At 35.7% G+C, this 20,322-nt stretch overlaps 1 protein-coding gene across 2 annotated transcripts; it reads right to left on the bottom strand.

Moving 5' to 3' along the window:
• Positions 1–640: 640 nt before the first annotated feature.
• Positions 641–18,939, bottom strand: MS3_00004901 (uncharacterized protein; the record flags this gene model as incomplete). 2 transcript variants are annotated; one of them, XM_035733852.2, is made up of 9 exons in its annotated part: positions 641–2,425; positions 2,961–3,068; positions 4,857–10,011; positions 11,370–11,508; positions 12,428–12,665; positions 15,216–15,304; positions 17,241–17,280; positions 17,319–17,354; positions 17,389–17,558. In XM_035733852.2, 7 exons carry the CDS (start codon positions 17,556–17,558, stop codon positions 9,410–9,412), a joined length of 1,314 nt encoding a protein of 437 aa, XP_035586144.1. In that variant the 3' UTR covers positions 641–2,425; positions 2,961–3,068; positions 4,857–9,409. The 2 variants fall into 2 exon arrangements, with proteins under 2 accessions (XP_035586144.1, XP_051073402.1); XM_051212875.1 differs by having other exon boundaries at positions 4,857–11,508; positions 12,428–15,304; positions 17,389–18,939.
• Positions 18,940–20,322: the final 1,383 nt, after the last annotated feature.

The raw sequence follows: 20,322 nt of genomic DNA, 5'->3' as shown, positions 1-20,322 counted from the left end.
GAATACGAGTCTCGGATAGACAACAAACATCAATATTAAGACTTTCCAAAGACATAGCTAGCCGTATCTGTTGTCCGACCTGCATAAATGTGCGAACGTTGAAGGCAGCCAGTTTGAATGGTGCACGTGGTTTCAGAAAAACTGCTTCAGTTCTCGTATACGGTGGTAACATACAATTTTCAACCGGACAGTGACTCGAGAACGTTTAGATACAGTCGAATTTCCGCCAAACACGAGCCGCTGTATAAGTATAAAAGAGGGTGAATAATGTGGAAAATAATAATAATAATAATAACAATGACAATAATGGTAATAATAATAGTATTAATAATGACAATAATTGTAATGATAATAATTTGAATCAATTGATTGTTTTTCGAAGCGAGAAAAATAATTTCCATAGACATAAAGAGTTCATCATTTGTGTGTGGGCTGTGATACTGCCCGGGTGCCCAAACCGAAGCAGGTGGTTATCTTACAGGACCACACCCCGAGCCTTTGACCTAAAGGTCTAACCCACAAGGCAGTGGAGCATCGTAAGGAGATGCAATCCCATGGTAGCCGGTGACCAACGATTGGTTCATACGCCATTTGTTCCTTCAGGATACTGGAGCCCATGTGCACCATTGGTTTGGAATCCGGTTAAAGCGCCGGACATTCGCTTTTCGTCCTCTCATTTTCGTAAACAACACCCCTGCCACGAGAAGGCAATGAGTAGGACTTCCCTGGCAGAGGCTGTATACGCGTGGCCGTGTGAGAGTATTTCGAGAGGGAGAGCGGACTCTCCCCACTCTCGGCCGTACCAGGGCATTCAGGGGGCCCACTTCCCGGCTGCCCATACCATGGAAGGGTATTTCTTGAAGAACCTGAAAAGGAAATAGGATTAGTGTTGGTCTTAACGACCTGGGAGCGTGACTGCAGAGTCTAAAGGACAACTGCTTGAGGCCGGTCGCGCACGGCCATTTCGTGGGTTTTTCAACTTGTTAGCTCCGTTCCTCAAAGGGCTTTACCGCCGGAGACGGAAATTCATGAGATAAGGTCAGGCGTGATATTTTAGGGTCGACCTTTTCTAACCATATCCTTCCTTGTGGGAAGGCAGCATCGCTACAGATGCTGGTTGTCTGAGGGAAACACCTTACTGCTGTCACACCCCTCTACAGTCAGCAGTACGACTTCGCCCTCAGACCTTGAGTTGCTGCTTTTAGTCTTACCGTTCTCCAATCAAACTGCCTGGCATGGAAGAACCTACAGGACCATGTCTTCCAGCCAATATAGCTCGGTTGGGCAAGTCCGACCACCACGTCAATGTAGCAGCTACGATTGGGAATGAAACGAGATATTGTATAATTATGAAAAACTTTTAAGAAACTTAATCTGTTAGTCAAAAAAAAAAGGAAAATCGTCATCTTTAATATATTAAAAACGAATACATATCATTTCATTTGAACAAATGAAAAACACTTGAGAGAAATTTATCTGTTAGTAATAGAAATGTAATGAGAGGTAGTAAGATTGATCGGACATTTAAGAGTGTACAAAATAGTCGAACAGAAAACAAATAAAAACGTTAACAAAGTAAATAAAAATCCTAATAATTACATTGTTCTTAGATTAGATCATTCAAATTTTTCTGACATTCATACATGCGTACATATACATTTTTAAAAACCAGTTTTTTTTATTTCGAAAAGAATTACATAATATTATATTAATTTTTGTTTGGGCATAATGAAGACCAATCGACTTCAGGCATTATACACCAATTTGGAGAAGTTTTTGTAAGTCGTCTATTAGGACAACTAAAATCATCAACTTCATGCCATAAATTACTATTAATTGATAGACCAGCTGTAGATAAATCTTGTTCAAGTGATTTGTAAACAAGTTGATATGGAGCTACTTTTAAATTTGTACATTGTTCAATGATAGGTCGACTAGCCATATGTAATCCAAGTCGACAATTGGATGTTTGATGTATTCTTAATTGACGACAAGCAAATACTAAATCACAATTAATACATTCATCAAGCCATACTGAACCTGAAATAGGATAGGCATAAATTTTACAATTTTTTAAACGACGACCAATTAAACTACCAAATACATGACATATTTCAATTGTACAATCTATTAAATCAATCAAGTAAACAGTTTGTGAAATAAATGAATCCGATGAACAATTGATATTTGGTATAATAAAATGTTTAGGGCCAGTAATATTGATTAAACTGAAACGCTCATCATAAATTATTGAGTCATTATTTTTTGGGGCGACAATAGATGACGATTTACAAATTGAAGATTCTGGATGAGATTCATTTTTATTTCCATTTTCCTGTTTCTTAGTTGTCTGTTGACGTGAAAAACCAAATTTCTTACTAGGTAACAATTCTGTTCTTTTCTCTTGAAATAGATCATTTAAGCTCTAAATAAGTAAAAAAAAAACAAGAGATTAATACACATGAACATGTTCGAAGCTGTTAAACTAAAGCAATTATTACTATAGGATGCTGTGGAGAGTTGTTAAATGTGAATTTTCACATCATAGACTGACTTTGTTTGGACAACTGCTGAAAATAAGGAAACACGAGATGGAAACTATGGCGACAGATGACGATCGAGCAAGATCACTAATTAACTAAGGTTAGGAATCCAAACGACCATATTCTAACTCAATAGTTTGGATGCTACACGCTCACTGAGGGCCCATATTACGACCCCGGGTAGTATCCCAGCCCTCACACAAATCGAATGAACTATGTGGCACGTATCTGTTTGGTGCATCCTCGTACCAATTTTTGTGTTCAAATAAATAAATAAATAATGGTTGCCTAAAGCCAAAAAATAGTGGAGCAGTATTCCAGTATATGATCGGGTGGTTGAAATATAAGTGCTATTATTACTAAGTTACTGTTACAACTTTCAAATGGAACAGCATAAACATATAGTCAAAAACTAACCTTTAACTCTAAACGTGCTTGTTCATTATCGAATGAAGTAAGATACATTGACGCTTCATTCAACCAATTCTGCATATGTTCTAAACGAGCTAAAATGTCATCCACAAACTAAAGGGTAGGAAAGTGAAATATAAACGATTAGACATTGCACATATAACGTTAGTCACAGTGAATAATGTGAATCGTTAGTCGTACGCAACGAAGAACTTAGCACATATGTATATCATTCAACATGCCATAATACAGCACAGTGAAATGTAAGATTAGTATATGTAGAAACAGTATTTATAGTAGTAGAAAAGATTAGGAAGAAAAGAGATGATTAAGCAAATCAAAGCGATTCTGATCCATGTAACCCAAATTCTCTGACCAAATAGTCCTGATAATCGCATGGACTCCAATGCTTTAGACCTATGAACACGGCTCAATTCAGCAGAAAATGGCTTCAATGGCTTATGTCATAATACTGGATTGACCACCCTTACCTGTATCCCAACTTACTTCTACACCAGCCACCATCGTGCGTCAAGGTAGGCTGTCGTTAGCCATACATAACAAATATTGCGACAACCTCAGTTGATGAAGATTCACTACCTCGTCAATCGAATTGCCATGCTTATCTAGTATTCTACATCTGACATTTGCACTTCACGGTCAGTGATCCTAACATACACGAGCAACGATTCCAAGACATACATAGTCAGATACAAGCAACCTACGAATGTTCACAATTTGTAAATGCCACATAGGACTATCACAAATAAAAAAGAGAGAACTGTTTAGCAGTATACTCGCCCTTTGACTATCAGACGAATATATCGCCGGCGATACATAGGACATGTGTCAGCAAAAGTGAAACGAAATTTCATTAAACACCAACTTGAATGGATCGCTCGAAGTGATCAGCATCTTCATTGAACAGAACTGTCATCTACATCGAAATCAACACACGAGAATATGATAGTAGGAGATTAATGCCTGAAAATTCATAAGAGAGCATTATCTTCAAAAGAAGGTCCCTGAAAAAAAAACCGAATAAAAATGGAGAAAGGGGATAAACCTGACGAATACCATTCGATTTTATCAATTCGGATGACAGTTCCCTATAAGCTGTGACTTAACCGGCGGTGTTCAAGTATTCACTGATTGGGTCCCCATATATTTATGAATGACTTCCTACATCCAAAGCAACATATCCGAGGATACCGTAGTGAACGTACATTCAGGTGGGGAAAACCAATTTATTATTTAATGCAAAATAACAGAGCTTTCGTATAATATGAAAACCATACATCAAATATGTAATTTGCATATCTTCCTTCAGCTGTCCTTTATATGCTTCATGATTCTTTCAACTCTTATTATTACATTGACTTTCTGTTTTCGTCAGTTGAATTTATCCAATTTTCTTCAGACATACGTTCCACTTCCGATTAACGCTACTACTGTCAACATAAGTAGCATAAACCACGATACTATTGATAAGAGAGTGAATCTAATACGATTGAATAAATCGAATAACTAACAAACGACAGTTTGCTGACACAATTATATCCCTATACATAAAGAGAATACTGGGTAGCTTTTATGTCTTACTTGGTCATTTGAGTATGAGTACCAGTAGGAAGAGACATTAATTACTCAGGGAATTTTATAACCTGTATTACACGCTAACATGTTTCCAAGATAACAATCTACAATAACATTTCTGATATTTGGTGACAAATTTCAGCGAATATATTACAGTAGACTGTTGTATTCTACAACAATATGGAAAAGAAAATACTGAATTTAACAGATAAGATTTTTTAAAAAATGATTTTGTATTTAACACCACCCAATTAATAAAACAACACTTTTAACTACAGATAGCACATGATATAAATGAATACTAACCTGAGTACGTTCATTTATTGGTAAATTATATCCTTGTACTTTTTTGGTCATATCTTCTAAATCTGTAACAATAGCTAATTTGTATTGAATGAAATGTTGTAAAAAATTCTCATGAATATTTCCATTACCAAATGAATCAACATTTTTTCGTTGACTATTAACAACTTGACTCTGTGTATGACGTTCATTTAAACGATTTAATACAGTTTGACGATTATTACTGACATTTAATGGAAAACTTCTATTTTCTGAAGATTTCTGATTAGAATTCATTATTCACAGTGTATTATGTTCCAAAATGTGAGGTATTTCTTCTAAAACAATGAGTAATACATAATATATCGATGCACTAGCGAACATCATTTTCAATTCTACTCTATGCCACTTAAAACGATAACAGAATAAAAAGACAGCTTAGTAACAAGGGGCGAATTCACACATTTGACTTCGGGTCAAACAACTTGTGTGTGTCGCTGATATTAATCAATGTAGTCAAACTCGAATAAGTGGAACGTCTCTTGAAATTACGGTTAATGTTAAAAAGTCAAGCGGCTTGACTATTAAGTTACCATCTATTAGATAAAATCGATAGTTCAATATACTTTTGTACAATTTTTAATTTGTGCACTTTCAATAAGGTTTCAGTTTTAAACAGTGAGCTCTATACATGTAGTCGATACGAAACTCTTTTCGTTAAGTCATGATCCTTTTAAATGCACACAAACATTCGTAATACATTGATCTTTTTGGGTATACTACTTCATAATTCTTTTTCAAAGTTAATATGGACTGGGAATACACAGATAGATGATTAGGGTTGTATATTGTTCTGGAATAAAAGTACGGCCACATAACAGAGAAGTATTGTTAAAAAATTAACCAGAAGAAAGCATTTTAAAAGTAAATATAAATGGAAACTCGAATTTAAAAAATTAATAACGTTCATTCTATTGTACCTACTCTGAAAAGATAACTAACTGCCAACGGCTATGCACCAATATCTAGAACACAGAGGTCACTGAATGTCGGTCAAACACAAATAGCGTAAGATAAATATGCATTAACCCTCAAGTTGCTTTAACATAAAAGAGTATGTATAAGTGGAATATATAAGATGAAACAAAGGAGCAGGAATAACACTAATGGTAACGAAAAACTAAAAGGTAAACGGAATAAACAAGACCCGAGAATGACTATTATGAAATGAAATTAAAGATTTATGGCAAAATGGAAGATGAATGCATCCCTGGCAGTGAAGATTAATTTGGTTCCCAATAATGATTAGTAAATATTTGGCGAACTCAAACAACGAAATCTGCACTTGGCAATAACACTCAGATCAAGTGAGACAGACTTCATGGACTAATATCAAGTCTTGGTATGATTAATCTGCTCAAACGTTTGGACTATCCATTTTCCAACTAAGCAAATATTGCAATAAACCCTTGTTTTGGATTTATTTAAATAAAATAATTACGAATCGCATCAGTGTACTTTTACGGTACTATGAATAACTTACAACCTATCACGATGCTAAATGCTGAATATCTTAAACTGAAACACTGCATTTGTCGGTATATTCCCCTCTTTTTCTACCCTGTTAAAAAAATCGAGAGATTAATATATATTGGGATTCATGAACTTCATACCTAATGGGTGAGGAAAATAGATGTAGCACCAGAAAACTGATAGTAAATTTTCAGCATTGATGAATGGAAGGTAACTACTGGGAAGCACATATAAAATATTTTTTCTGAATAATTACAATTAGATATGTGTTGAGGGGAAATTTATTGCAATATTGCATAGTTGATGTTGAGAATCCCTCACTTTGACCTAATTCATAGTAGTGAATGAAACTATCATTATGATCGTTATCGCAGAAACAATAATAAATGGAATAACAAGTAGAACCATGTTAACTGTGGATTCTAAGTAGATGAGCAAACCTCCTTGTAGATTAATTCCTGAAAAATTAGATGAACAGCTTGTGCTTCCCATGACAAAACCAAATAAAACAGGGACAGCGGACGACACCGATGAACACCACTAAAAGTTCACAATTTCGACCGAGGCTCGCTATAATCTGTGATTAGACCAATAGCGGTCGAGTAGAGCCGTCACAAGGTATATGTGCTTTTTTGGTAGGCATCTGGACGATAAAAACTACCACAGAACCACTCAATCAAAAGGTTCGAATACTGCATTAAGGTTTAGAAACAAAACTATATTCGAGTGTGGCTAAATGTCCGTACATTCTAAGAGCGAACATTGGTTTTACATATACACATCCAGGTCTAGATAGAGCCTAGTTTTCCTTAGTTTGTTGTTCACAAGCTCTAGTAAAGCTCTGGATGATTATTGAGGATAGTATTAAAAGCACTACGCTAGCCAAACTAATTTACCTACAGCAACAGTGTAAATCAGATAACTCAAACCTTAGCAAGCGACACCGAAAACAAATCGTTTTCACGAACTAGTTTACAAGTATCGCTTTCATAAAAATGGCAATATCCATAACTTCGGCATTTGAGCATGCCAATAGTGTACCCATTCAAATAGAGAAAAGGAATTACAAAATTTAGAAGAATTCCCAAACTTCTGACGACCTTTGAGGAAACAAAAACACTACAGCATCTGGTAAATTGTGTGCAGGAAAAATGTTCACTACATTATCATTAGTGGTGACACAGGATATTTTATTTAGATTAACATGCATTTATAAGACTGTTAAAAATGTTTAGGGTTTTGCTAAAATTGACAGATTGAAGACACATTTTACATAACAGTCGCTGATTTTGTTTTTTATTGAGTACTGGCTAAGGTTTATAAATTAAGGAAACTGACGGGAGCAAAAGAATCCATTCTTAATTTCCTTCAAGAGTCCAAAACAAATGAGGAAATCCGTAAGGCCGCTAATTAACATGTAAATTAGGGAATTTTGTCCTAACAAATATATTTGGACATTGATAAAATTCTTGATACAGCTGTTTTATGAATAAATGTCTATCTACAATACTATAAATACCATTGTATATTGTTATCCTCTTTCCTCGATTAAAAACCGTTACAAAACCATTTCATACTTTAGTGCGAGTTATAACCCGTAACCCAAAAGTTGAACATTAAGTGCTTCGGAATCCTTAACCACTTGTGGATGTACAAGCTGGTTATTACACTACCGTGGTTCGTGTGTGTACAGTTTTGGATGCACGATATCAAACTTCACATTCATGTGTCACATAAGTCGGCTAGCTAGTTTGATTTCATAAAAAAGGATATGACTTAGAGAGATGATAAAAAAGCCCATTTCATCATATGATAGGTCCTACTATTACAATCATTTGATTAGTGACACATTTTGATCACAATGATAACGAAGGTGGGTAGGGATCTTAGGAACATTCATTTATATGAATTGAATTTCATTCAAATTAATCAACTTAGACGCTGAAATCACTCAAAAGAAATCTGTGGCTTGAAGCTACTGAGATGTTAGATTAAAAGATATCAACCTACAAAATGTTACAAGCTGCTTTTTGTCTCAAAGAATAACATGAATCGGTCGATTCTATCATTTAGAAAGCCTGCGAGATAGAACAAACTGGTGATTTAATAGTTCTCAGAAAAGGGTTTTTGTGGATATTATAGTAATTTAGTATTTGAGTTCAGCAGTGCGCATCCACGATCCCATCCCGCGAGACTCGAACCCAGGACCTGTCGGTCTCGTACGCAAACGCTTAACATTTAAACAACTGAGCCGACAACTTGTTGTGAATTTTGAAGTAACAACCATCTCTGTCCCATTAATCATATCATGAACAGCTTCGATTCTAAGTGGTGACAATTTGAACCGATAGCTCCTGTATAACATTACTGTTTATTTCAGTTGATTAGAACATATGGGGCTTCAAACTCAAACATTAGTGTTTTCTTTTATAATATAAAGAGCCAAAGGTCCAATAATCAAGATGTTTTATGCTAACTTATCAAGAAGTGCATAGAATTACGACGAAACAATATCCTCCTCACGAGAAATTACTCTCTTCGTTATAATGAAATTGATGTCTAGGTTAGTACCACACGATCCCTATCTATGAAAAGAAAACGCTAAATCAAGCCAATACAAAGCCCGGAACTACAAAAGTATCTACTAGTACAACATGTAATTTAAGGATTGTAAGCACATCATGTAAAAACCAACAGGACAGCTGGCAAACAATCGAGAACAAAAAGGAAATTACGTAATAACATTACTCTATATTACTTCAACGTGTTTGCGAAATACAGGCTTACAAAAAATAAAGTAGTAAAATGTTTACTAGTGTGGAGACATTAATACGTACATACATACAATAAATACATTGTATTCCTTATTAGGAAAACAAGATGTGGGAACACAATTTCTTTTCTTTTTTTTTAAAGAAAGCTATGACAATGATCATGTATGTGGATGATGGATGGTGAGAGAAATAAAAACAGGAAATAATTTCGCTGAAGAGTTTAGAGTAATTGAGAACACTGGAAATTATTCAGTTCCAGTGGAGTTCTGTCTAGTTTGTTTCTTTTTCTTTAATCACATTATCAGATGGATGAGATTCACCAACAGAGGATAACTTACGTTTTTGAGTCAGAGGTTGACAACGTACTGGGCTACTGTGTGATGATAGATGACTACTGGATCGTTTAGATGATAATAAAGGAGATGTGTTTTGTTTTTTTGCACGATTTGGAGATTCTGTATACATAGAATGATGCTGGTCTTCCTCCATTAGTTGAGGTTCATCTCCTAAAGCGAATGTCTCGCTACCATCCGATAGTTCACCAGCTTCTAATTCTTGACGATGAGAATTATGGAAGTTTTTGCTCGTAAAAGTATTCGATGAACGCGGTGAAGTGTAACTGGGACCACGATGTTGATTTGTAGAAATCGTAGAACTGTTAAACTTAGCTTCGCTGGAAATATCATTTAATGAAGACCATCGCTCATCGCTTTTTCCATGTTCATCCCTATCATAATTCTTCTTGTCAGAATCCTCAGTTTTGTTTACTTTATTATCCGATGGATCACTATTAATTGAAGCCATACGACGCCGCGCTTGTAAATTTTCTTCAAATTCTGTTTCGAGCTTTTTCCGACGCCGAGCAATGAGAGCTGGAAAAGTAGGCATCCAAAAAAAATAAACAAAAGTGAAACACCAACCTTGTAAGGGTTAACAATTGTGGATTACAAGAGTCAGTTACCAGTCAGTTGACACTAACGCATAGCCTGGCACAGATGTGTTTCCATAGCATATTAACACAATAAGATTAACAACAACAACAAGACCAAAGGTATCACAAAGAAACTGTTAACTGTAATATCTATCCTTTCAGCAAGTTATGCAGTTGACCATGAAAACTGGAGTATGAAAAAAACTAATTTTTCTTCCACAATATTTGGAGAAGAATAAGAAAAATAATACGGAAGTAAAGTTTCATTAACTTTGAAAATAGGACACTAACTGAAACACCGATAATAAAAGTAGGATACGCTTGCAAACAACACTCGAGTTGTATGTTTGAAATTGGTTTCTCTCACTTTGTTTTCGGTACCAAGGGTAATACTTATATTAATCAAACAGTAACTATAATTTCACATCAAGTATACAAACTTATAACGAATTTATAGTTGCAAGTTTATTATACCTAATAGCTAGTGTCGTATGAAAAGTACAAAATCTTGGAACGAAGATGTTTGATTATAAATACATTTTAGTAATCCTGATGTTTTGGGCTAATCAATAAGGAACAGCTTTGTTGTTATGTTATAGAATAAAACTATTTCGTGTGTAGTGAGTTTGCGCCTTGATTGAGATAATTAATCAATATGCATATAGAAAACGCCAGTGATTATTGTTAAGAAGTCTAGTGAACTTAAAGTTGAATGTTGAGAGATTTTACAACAGCACAAAGTAAAATATAATCAAGATGAGTACGATTGGCAAAAATTTTCACATATTGAATTTAGATCATTTAAACAATAGACAAAGTGATACTCAAGTCGGATTAACAATATTTTGTTCTTTAACTATTAAGTGGTTATATATCTTGTCCAGAATTTTTTAATTTAGTACGTCAAAATAGATTACAAATGAACATGCACGAAAGACATAACACATACTTCACTTTACAAGAGTTAATCTCTAATTTCTCCGAAGGGTGTAACTATGAGATAGTAGTTTAGGAACTACTTAAAAATGACCTGTGATTATGTTGGTCGTTTTTCGTAACTTGCATATGAATAGAACATGCCTTGTTATATCTAATCAATAAAATGTAATAACAATACGAGAATGGATGGAATAAAAAGGCGAATCATTTCAATTAGCAGAGTAGTGTAAACAGCCATAGGTGAACTGAATGTTGATCTTATGACAATGAATTTAGAATTAGGTATTTATGTAATTCATAAACAAAAATCAATAGCGTATCGTGTTTCTTATAAATGACAGTGTAAAAATAAAAACCAACCGTCTATAGCGCGAACCGTTACTTCTATACGCCATTTTGACTCTTCATTGTGGATTTTCGGGCGATAAAATATATATGGTGGTTTTGAAGTACGACAAAAACCTTTCATTTTTTCCTGTTGCTCCTTCCATATCTCAAACTAAGAAATATTTTCAGTATAAAAAAGTCAATAATGTTAGTTAGTTAGGCTTAGATTTGCAACATTATCATCTATAACATTCAAAAATCTTAGGTATGGTTTTTAGAGGATTACCTATTGAGACATGAGATTAAAAAAAAGTTTCACATGATAACAATATGGTGGAAGCCAAATCTACTATGCAGAAATATGATAAAAGTAGATTTCTTAAATGAATTAGGCAGAATTGTGATAGCATTTGATACTGTGGTCAACACTAAGCTCTAAAATCCATAATTTGTCAATTAGTAGGTCGTAAGTAACTGAGAACATACCACACATACTTTTGTGTTATTTAGAATAAATGTCCAATCTTTAAGGATAAAACAATTTCAGTTGGTTTAATCCGTGTCGTAAGTTATACAATGTTATTTTTAATGCTATAGTCATTTTAGTTTTGTGTGCCACTTTAGAACACTGACTCGTTTAATTGTTGTAAATATAAGGAATTAAAATCAAGAAAATGAGAGTAAGACTGAAAATTCAGTTTTTGGTACAAATGAAATGTTTAGGGACTACACACTTGGAAATAGTGATGAGACGGTTACGCCAAAGCTAATAACTTCAGTAGTAGGTGTTTATAATTATATAGTATATTGTGTATTTTGCTTCCGATTTGACATCTATAAGTTATGTTGTGAAATGAACTCCGAAGACAGTAAAGGTATGAGTAAAGATATGCTGGCGATTTGCATAAGTCCTAACTGTTTATAATAATTAACAATGCCTACTTCAGGAAATTATAACCGAGTAAACAGACACTTACTAATGGCAAGCTAATCACATTATGTAACATACGTGGTGATTTTTACAGATAATCATGTTCTTTTACTACTGATATGACTCTAATAATGTAAAAGATCGTTTGAAGTACACAAACCTTTTTCAATAATCTCATTTTTTGTTGTAGAATGCTAACTTCAACGTGATGTTCTCGTCGAGTACGAAATAGTTCTGCGCGTTCACGACGTAAGTTTTCTTTTTCTTCTTTTGCTCGAGCTTCCAACTTAGCATCAACTAAACGTCGTTTTTCCATTTGAGGTTTTTTGATTGCAGCTGCAGATTCAGCTTGGAACTGCTTCAATGTACCCTGAAGAATCCCAAGCATACGGCGTCCTCTATTCAAATAAAGGAAAAATGATATACAATGTAAACGTTCTTATAGTGTCCTATTGATCTTAAGCGTAAAAATAGAGTGAATCGTGAAGCTTCGATTGAAAGAGTTCATACATATTAGGATGTATAAAACTGCTCCATTTAGCAATAAGGATCAGTAAAAACTGTACCAAAGGTTGGGTTAGGATGGTGAAATAAGTGACAGATATGTTTACGACATTTTCAAAATATACCTAGTACTGATTTGTTAGTATATTTACAGATATGTTGGCTTTCAGAATGCTCAATGTAATTTAATTCCAAATGCACATCCGAATCCAGTTAAATGACAACAAACATTTGGAAATAAATAGGAATGTAACTAATTTGCCGAGTACAAGTCTAATTACTCGGCTTTGATGATGGCCTTTTTGTGTAAGCATTAGTTATACAAATTAGGTAGGTTCAGTGCTTAAACCGGATTAGTGGACACGGAGGGTTTACCTAGAGGAGTTGGAAAACCCTGATTTCAAATCAATAGTGCAAATAGGCTCCAGTGTCCTGAAGGAACAAATGGTGCACGAACCTATTGTTGGTCACCGGCTACCATGGGACTACATCTCCTTACGTCGCATCACTGCCTCGTGGATCATACCTTTAGATCGAAGATTCCGGGTGTGGCCCCTTAATAGAACCACCTGCTTCGGTCTCAGTGCCCGGGTAGTATCACGGCCCACACAGAAATCAAATGACAACTACTACTGAAAATATTATTCTTGATATAATTAACGTTCAGATATATCAGATTCACTTGATAACATTCATTACGTAAGGACCGAGAAGTCTTGTGGTCCAATGAGATGGAAGCAGCAGTTGCATCTGATAATTGCCGGGAGCTCTTTCAACTCATCCGAGTCACTGGCACTGAGAGGTCTGGTGTGAGTGAAATAATCCATGAAGATAACGGGATGTCAATCACTAATATCTATCGACGTCTTGGACGATAGGCAGAGTTTTCCGAGGGGCAGTCCAACTGATCTGCTGCCCAGTAGACATCGATCAGACTGTCCTACTCTTCATGGCCTGTGACGACTGATCTACCTAACGAGACTGCAGTCTGCAAGAAACTCCAACTCTTGAAGCGCTATAAATCACCAGGTCCAGAAAACTTACCTGCGGTCCTTTCTAAAAATGGTGGCAACCTTCTGGTTAGGGAACTGACTACGTTGTTCATAAGGGTTTGACAATTAGAGAGCATTTCAACATTGTGAAATGATTTGGTAGTTGTTCCTACCTTTAAAGTGTTCACGTCACACATCCGACAACTATCGGGAGATAAGTCTACTCTTGATTGCGTCCAAACTATTGGCTTTCGTCATACTTCGTAGATTGTTCAAAACCAGAGAAACATTGACCAACGAGGAGCAGGCTGGTTGCCGTCCAGGTCGAGGATATATTGGTCATATTTTTACTTCCCACCAAATGTTAGCACACTGTCATAATCATCAAGTCGCCAACAATCTTAGTGTTTCTTGACATCAGGGCTGCCTTCGGTTCGTTGGACAGGGCTGTTCTCTGGGATTGTCTATTGAAGAAGGGTGTGCCTGAGAAGTTTATTAACATTTTAAAAGCCATACATACAAACACCTCAGGCAGTGAGAAAATACAACCACATCGCTTCATTGTTCCATTCAAACAGTAGAGTTAGGCAGGGTTGCCCAATCTCATCAATCCTACTCAACTTTGCTATCGATGATATTCTGGAAACAGCTTGGATGAATGTAGGTAATGGTGGTGTGGATCTGTTGCCTGGGGAAAGACTTCTCGACCTTGAGTATACGGATGATATTGTCTTACCAAGCGATGATACCCAGGCCATGCAATCCGCACCTAATCAGGTGGCCGTAGGTATGGTATGTGCTTTGTACCTTCCAAGTGCAGAGTACTTTTACAAGACTGGCAGTACTCTGACCCTGCACTCACCCTAGGTAATGAGCAGATAGAAGTAGTCGAGAAGTTCGTGTATCCGGGTAGCTGCATAAATGCTGATGGTGGAGTGAGTGATGAGATCGATTCACGTATAGTGAAAGCCAGAGTGGCTTATTACAGTCTAGGCCATCTTTGGCGCCTTTATGACGTCAGAATAGAAGCCAGTGATGATCCTGCCGTAACTTTCTTTTGCTTTCTTCATAGAAAACGAACGTAACTTCTTTAACTGAAAGGATTAATTCTGGTTGTACTTTTGCTAACAGAACTGCCTCTCCCATTTTTATTTCACTCTTATACACTAATTTCTGTTCATTGTTCACCATATTTTATATGCACTTTACATTCTTGATTTCTTCACAGCCTTATTGTTGTTGTGTGGCGTACATTTGTTTGGTACCCCTTTGTACCAAGATTTGTGTTCAAATAAATAAATAATAAGTAGGTAGGACAGAGTTTAAACTTACGACATACTGGACGGAGGTCAAGTATTTTAACTAATCGGCTACCACTTCACTACATAGATTAAACCGCAGATGAAAAAATGAAATGATGTAGTATTTATACGACTACAGTTGTATGTTTACCTTTCTTTGTCTGACTTTTTTAATTCTTTGGCTGCATCTTCCCTAGAACGAGTATCAGTAACACGAACAACAGAGGATGCAACAGAAACCTATTCGGATGGAGAAAAATAAATAAATGGAAATATTCTTCGATCGATGGTGAAATTATATGACTGTGAAGAAAGATCAACAGTGTCATTTATGTTACAATCATAGACATAAGTACCACACTACATAGTTTCGTGATCCGTCATGTTTATAGAACTCAGGTCTACTTAGATTATTTGTTCAAACGAGAAACGAAGTGTTTGGTTGTTGGTTATTCACTCATATTTCCATCACAAGACTATGCGAAAAGTGTTAAAACTTGCCACAGAGTTAAATAAGTTAAGAGTACTCAGAGATTCAAGCACAGAAACTAACAATAAAAAGCTGGTGATAATAAATAGAGAAGGGGAATAAAGGTTTGGGTCAATGATATTCAAGTTTAAGAATAGAGTGTGGATTCATTTTCATCGTTGTAATAAATTTCGAAGCATTAACTTAGTTCTTTGGTCCAAGCCGTAAATAATACACCACTACACAACTCGGATTAATATTAGGACCTTATACATCATAGCTACTTTATTTAATGTAGGTTTACGATCTAATCCGCAACAATTATTTACCTAACAGTAGTATTTATTCAGTAATTCCAACAATTGCCAGAAGTGTTTTGACCATACTGTGTATTATGAATCATCAGTTTCTCCACTTTACCTTTAGTGACGAAGTTAGCCATGTAGTAATTTGTTGCTTTTTGGAGCTGAGAGCTAAACATATTTAGTGAAGCCGAATAATGTGCACTGAATTGCAGTCGAATGGCATACTTGACGGTTACTGAACTAGAATTATGCTAAATAGCTTCTGTGTTGGAAATAACTAATGACTGGTTTGACTTATGGAGTGGAATGTGATTTTGTTACTGGGGATTCCATGGAGATAAGCAACTATCACTCCCTCATAAACTCATGAGAAATATAACATTATTTTGGTTCATTACACTAACATCTAAGAACAATTCTCACACACTGACAATTTAAATAGGGCGACCTATGCTCCTCGATGAGGGGTAAGAGGGGTAAGTAAGTGTCGAGCTCAAAAGGCTGTTTTCTAAAATAACCAGACAAATTAATCTCATCATTGTTAGTATAAAATCAGAATGTATGTATTCACTCTTTGTCAAGGGCAAAACCATCAAAATAGCTGAGCAACAGTCCTTGTAATTTGCTTTTAAATATATATCTGAGGACCCCGACCACGTGATCTGAATTTTATGACATGGTTCATACTTATAAGTAGACTAACGATTTCTATTTAGCACTATACATCAACCCTCAGCACCATTTACACACGGTTTTACAATAAGCAGAACGTACCTCAAATACATTGGTGATTAAATGAAAGCAACTGACAAGGTTTCTGGAGGACGACATCCATGCTTCGTACTCATAAGTTAATAGATAGCCAACTGCTAAACAACATTAAGTTTACTATGACAGATCGACATATTTCGCCGGTACCACTGATGGCGCAAATTGGTGAAACCTTACCGAACATATGTTCTGTTAAAGGTGGAAATTTGTTAGCTACAAACATATTCGGGTTAAGGCCGAGAAGATCAACAAAGTATTTAGTTTCTGCACTCACCCACCACATGCTTACAATCAAAACTACAATCTTGCGTAACAGCCGTAACTCAAGGTTCTCTACTCAAACAGAAAACTAATGCAAAATTCTTAAACTAAACCCAATATCAACAGAAAGAGCACGCTTTGTCAGCAGTTTTTAAAACAAGACCATCATATAAGTACTTCAAGTCAATACCAAACAGTTTTCCAAGGTTACACGGTGCTTCATTAGTAAATGCTAAACCACAGGAAACCCTAGAGAACGTCGAGTGTGATTAGTTAGATCTTAAAGACATTTGTTACTAAGCATAAATTACGACAGTTTTTAGACAAAATAATTGCAAGATGACATGAACGTATGCAACTTTAAACTCACTCGTAAATCATCATCAATAGGTCGCTTAATATCCTGAAGGCTATTTTCAAACAATTAACGTAAGCAATAAGAACCTACATTTTGTCATCATTTACTTTATCCGAAGAATCTGGCCTATTTCCATTATACGACGAAACGAAGAACAAACCTTAATTGGTTGACTCCAGCTATCCGCGCACGTATACGCTTGGAATTCGCTTCTCCTATACGTCTATCAGATGGGTCTCGTCCTGTAATTCTTTTTATATCATTGTCAACTATTTTTAACTGCTCTTTAGCAAGTTCCAAGTTCTTCTTCAAGACATCAATAGATTCCATCGCATTAACTTCTCAAAAGCGCGTAAATTCAATGACCTTGGCTTTGCAGTATTCAATGTAAACTAATGAGACCATTTACCATTTATCAATTTTGAGGCGAAAATATATGTGAAGATCCAGCTCTTGCATGAGAAATTGATATGTTTCGTCATCAACTAGATACGTGCTCATTCGAAATGGTCGAGTGTATTGTCATCTTCAGTGAAAGTGGATTAGCTGTTGAAATGTAACTGTTTGTATCGGAGTCTAAAAGTTCATATATGTCACCTCTAAGGTACGTGAAGGCTCTCTGCTTCCCATACCACTACGTTATACGGAATCTCGTTTATTCTCGCTTTATTTCCAAGCTTGTGATAGTCTTGGTATAGCGGAATCAGTAAGTATTCTCATAAGTCCTACATGAAATGGCCTGTCAAAATCTTCACTGAAATCGTGATACGCTACTTAGATGAACAAGTCACTATATTGTATTACTCTGAAATCTTTTAACAATGAGGCAGTTGAATATTTAGTATAGACATACTGAGTCCACGCAAATGTATACCTATTTTGGAAAAAGTTACCTGACAGGACATGTTAAAGCCAACTGTATTACTTCAATTCTGTTGTCTAACTTATGCTTAGCTGTTTGTCTTTAATGTCTTGTTTTTATATCCCTGTAGTATACCTTTCCCTGTCTAACCACCCGTCGATTTATCACACTACATTATTGTGTTGACTGGCAAATATTTGAAATACACTGACTAATCGATACAGTGAAGTTATTTCAATAAAATATAAACTATACATCTCCGCTACAGTCATGGAATTCTTCATTGTAATTCAACTGACGGTGCTTCCAGTGCGTCTCAATACAAATAAAATAAGACATTTGTTTCCGATATTAATCTTACGTTAATATCACTTCAGTACAACTGAGTTTGTTAAATACTACAGTGCTTTTTTCGTTGGTTACAACGGTACATGCAAGTTGACTCAATTTCCTACATGCGAACTTGAAAGTTTTGATTTTATAATTCTTGATCAATCCAATCGTTCCGCGATGAGCATAACAGGAAATTCATTAAGTCAAGACTCATACAACGAAGATCATGCCTCCGTGAATTTGGTACTTCGTGCTTCATTGTGCTTTCCCTGAATTATTTTATTCGAATTCTTGTTGCTTATACTTCTCGGAACAGCAAGAAAGCATTTGTTTATATCCGTATACTTCTGCTCTGAGAAAAAACCAATTTAGACGTTTACACGGAACTCTGAACGAGACAACCGAAAAAATAAAACGGCTTAATAACTTGGCAAGTGGTTCAGCAATAATGCCTACAACGCGGATTGATTACTTTAAGCTCAGAAACTATTAAATGTCTGCCTGCTTCCTGACAAGTTAGGATAGACATAAAGATGCCATAAGTGTTTGGAGTCTGACAGTGCCTTAACCAGCAACACATTTTATAACCAAAATATGCCAACCCAGACAAATAAGGATTCAGAAACGAAGAGATTCGAAGATATGTTTGATAAGCTATTGATATGTCATGAAGTGATCAATACAAGCTGATTAGTGGTTGTAGGAGATGTCGTGCTTTAGGATCCCATCACCTTTCCTTCGGTGTGTCTTCCGGATAGGTTTTAATATCCCTCATAGATTTGAAAGTCTGTGAAACTTAAATGTCCCTTTTTCATGCCACTTTAAACTATTCATATGGCCCCAGTCTTTGAAGTTCTTTCTTTTCTTGTATTCCTACGCAATTCTATTGTTACCAGCAAAACAACGAATCTGAAAAGCCCCCCAAATAACTTTCCTGTTCACTTATTTGCATAATCCTTCTTCTACTCATTGTGTCTGTGTTACGGACCAGGGATCTACTAGTAATTCTATCCTGAAAGCCTCTTTTGGCTTGTTCCCAAGTACTATTAATCCTATGACTGTCTTTCAAAAATTCTCAGTTCTCTGTAATGAATTTGAAATAACACAACGAAATGTATTGTTCCCATTAGGCCTGCAACTTCAACAAGACATAATCCAGAACCCACATTCAAAGTAGGTAGTATGAAATTGTGTGTTCATAATTATGGTAGGTTTAAACACAACAAATATTGAATAACTGTACACTTAATGTCAAGAATATTCACTACACATGTGTTTTTGTGTATGCTTCTTTCCTTTTTACCTTGAATATTTCAAGTTAGAGGTTAGTTTGTGATGTTGTTCGATAATCTATACAAAACGTTTCCTACGTACCTTCAATATTCCCTCCTTACTTCTCTTTCAGCTGGAAACCGGTTTCTTCCCCGTCACAGTATATTATTGTTGTTGGTTGCAGGTCGATTGATCAAGAGTATCTTAGGTAGGCGGGTGTTCATAAATACATGCATACATTTAGAGATTATTTTTGTATTTAAATGAATTTAGGCCTAGTACAGAGGGACTGTTTTAACGTTAGTGACGAAAGTTATGAGTTTGACAATGACTAACAGGTCTTTCACTTCACTTAACTTGCCAATTCATGCATTCATACCCACCTCAGATTAACTTCGTTTATCAGTGAAGTGGTTCACATATGTACGGGTTTCCAACTCTTTCAGAACATCGTCATCAGGTATGATAAGGCGTTCACAAGAGTGATCAACTTTCTATTAGCATTACTAACATCTCTTCACAAGCGACAACCGTTCAACAAATTCTTTTGAATTTGATTTCGCTCATGACGCTTGCTCTATAACTTGTTGTTTTTGTTTTCAGCTCGCTAAATTTCTGCGTTTAAGG

Source organism: Schistosoma haematobium, chromosome 1 (genome assembly GCF_000699445.3).
Source record: "Schistosoma haematobium chromosome 1, whole genome shotgun sequence".
Taxonomy (NCBI): domain Eukaryota; kingdom Metazoa; phylum Platyhelminthes; class Trematoda; order Strigeidida; family Schistosomatidae; genus Schistosoma; species Schistosoma haematobium.
The sequence above is the reverse complement of the archived record's forward strand: the minus strand, read 5'-3'. Positions and strand labels throughout refer to the sequence as shown.